The following is a 1,613-nucleotide window of genomic DNA, read 5'->3' as shown; positions in this document are numbered from 1 at the left end:
TCTGCCCTCAGGAAGGGGGTCTGCTCTCAGGGTGTCTTCCTCTCACAGCCGAGCCCTGGGGGACACGAGGAAGGTGTGAACCCCATTTAATAGGCTGTCTCCTCCTCTCCTAGGATCCTTCAGCAAACCCAGGCTCTCAGCCCTGCCCAGCCCTGTCGTGACCTCAGGAGGGAATGTGACGCTCCAGTGTGGCTCAAGGGAGGTGTTTGACAGGTTCATTCTGACTAAGGAAGGAAAAGACATCTCCTGCTGGACCCTGGACTCACAGCCACAGCCCAATGGGCAGTCCCAGGCCCTGTTCCCTGTGGGTCCTGTGAGTCCCATTCACAGGTGGAGGTTCAGATGCTATGGTTCTTACAGGAACAGCCCCCAGGTGTGGTCATACCCCAGTGATGCCCTGGAGCTCCTGATTCCAGGTAAGTCCCATCCTGCTCCCATCCATGGATTGAGGCACCAGACACATTGGCATCTTCTCTGGGAGGGGAGCCCCATGTGAAGGGGTGCGGAGAGTGGAGCACAGGAGCCCCTGGGCCAGAGACACAGAGAGAGACAGTGAGACCTGGGGGCTAGGCCAGGAGAAGGGGTTATGGGAGGAGCAGCCCAAGTAATTCATGTCTGGTCTCCCCAGGTGAGTCTGGGAAGCCCTCCCTCCTGAGCCAGCAGGGCCCCATCGTGTTCTCTGAACAGAGACTGACCCTCCAGTGTCGCTCTGATGTCGGCTATGACAGATTCGCTCTGCACAAGGAGGGTGAACCGGACCTCTCCCAGAGCCTTGTCCTGCAGCCCCAGGATGGGCTCTCTCAGGTCCACTTCCCCCTGGGCACTGTGAGCAGCTCTCACGGGGGCCGGTACAGATGCTACGGTGGATACAACCTCTCCTCTGAGTGGTCGGCGCCCAGTGACCCCCTGGACATCCTGGTGGCAGGTGAGGAGCTAGTGGGTTCAGTCAGGGACCCTGACTCTGCACAGGCCCTGCTGGGGTCTCAGGTTGTGAGGCCAGAATGAAAGTGCAGGCCCCCAGGGAGGGAGAGAAACAGAGACAGAGACAGGGGGTGGAAGAAGAGAGAGGGGAAACTCAGAGAAACAGAGACAGACAGAGAGGAGGGTCCTCAGACAGAGGCCTGGTGACTCTCAGGTCACAACAAGGTGGTCAGGCAGCCCTCACCCTCCCTCCCTCTCTCTAGGACACCTGCCTGACAGACCCTCCCTCTCGGTGCAGCCCGGCCCCAGGGTGGCCTCAGGAGAGAATGTGACCCTGCTATGTCAGTCCCAAAGCTGGAGGGACACTATCTTTCTGTCCAAGGAAGGGGCAGCTGGTCCCCCCTTGCGTCTGGGATCAAAGTACCGAGGTCAGAATTACCAGGCGGAGTTCTCCGTGAGTCCTGTGACCTCAGCCCAAAGAGCGGGATACTCAGAGAAACAGAGACAGACAGAGAGAAAGGTCCTCAGACAGAGGCCTAGTGACTCTCAGGTCAGAACAAGGTGGGCAGGGAGCCCTCACCCTCCCTCCCTCTCTCTAGGACACCTGCCTGACAGACCCTCCCTCTCGGTGCAGCCCGGCCCCAGGGTGGCCTCAGGAGAGAATGTGACCCTGCTATGTCAGTCACAGAGCC

The 1,613-nt window shown here is 59.6% G+C and overlaps 1 protein-coding gene across 1 annotated transcript in view; it reads left to right on the top strand.

The window, feature by feature from the left end:
* Positions 1-113: 113 nt before the first annotated feature.
* Positions 114-1,613, top strand: part of LOC102249386 (leukocyte immunoglobulin-like receptor subfamily A member 6) — a gene marked incomplete at its 5' end in the record, with an annotated part of 3,947 nt that continues 2,447 nt past the window's right edge. The window contains 3 exons of the mRNA XM_014535341.1: positions 114-416; positions 629-925; positions 1,185-1,482. Coding sequence (XP_014390827.1) covers positions 114-416; positions 629-925; positions 1,185-1,482 — 898 coding nt within the window. The remainder of the gene's footprint in view (positions 417-628; positions 926-1,184; positions 1,483-1,613) is intronic.

This window comes from Myotis brandtii, unplaced genomic scaffold, assembly GCF_000412655.1.
Source record: "Myotis brandtii unplaced genomic scaffold, ASM41265v1 scaffold1425, whole genome shotgun sequence".
Taxonomy (NCBI): domain Eukaryota; kingdom Metazoa; phylum Chordata; class Mammalia; order Chiroptera; family Vespertilionidae; genus Myotis; species Myotis brandtii.
The sequence above is the reverse complement of the archived record's forward strand: the minus strand, read 5'-3'. Positions and strand labels throughout refer to the sequence as shown.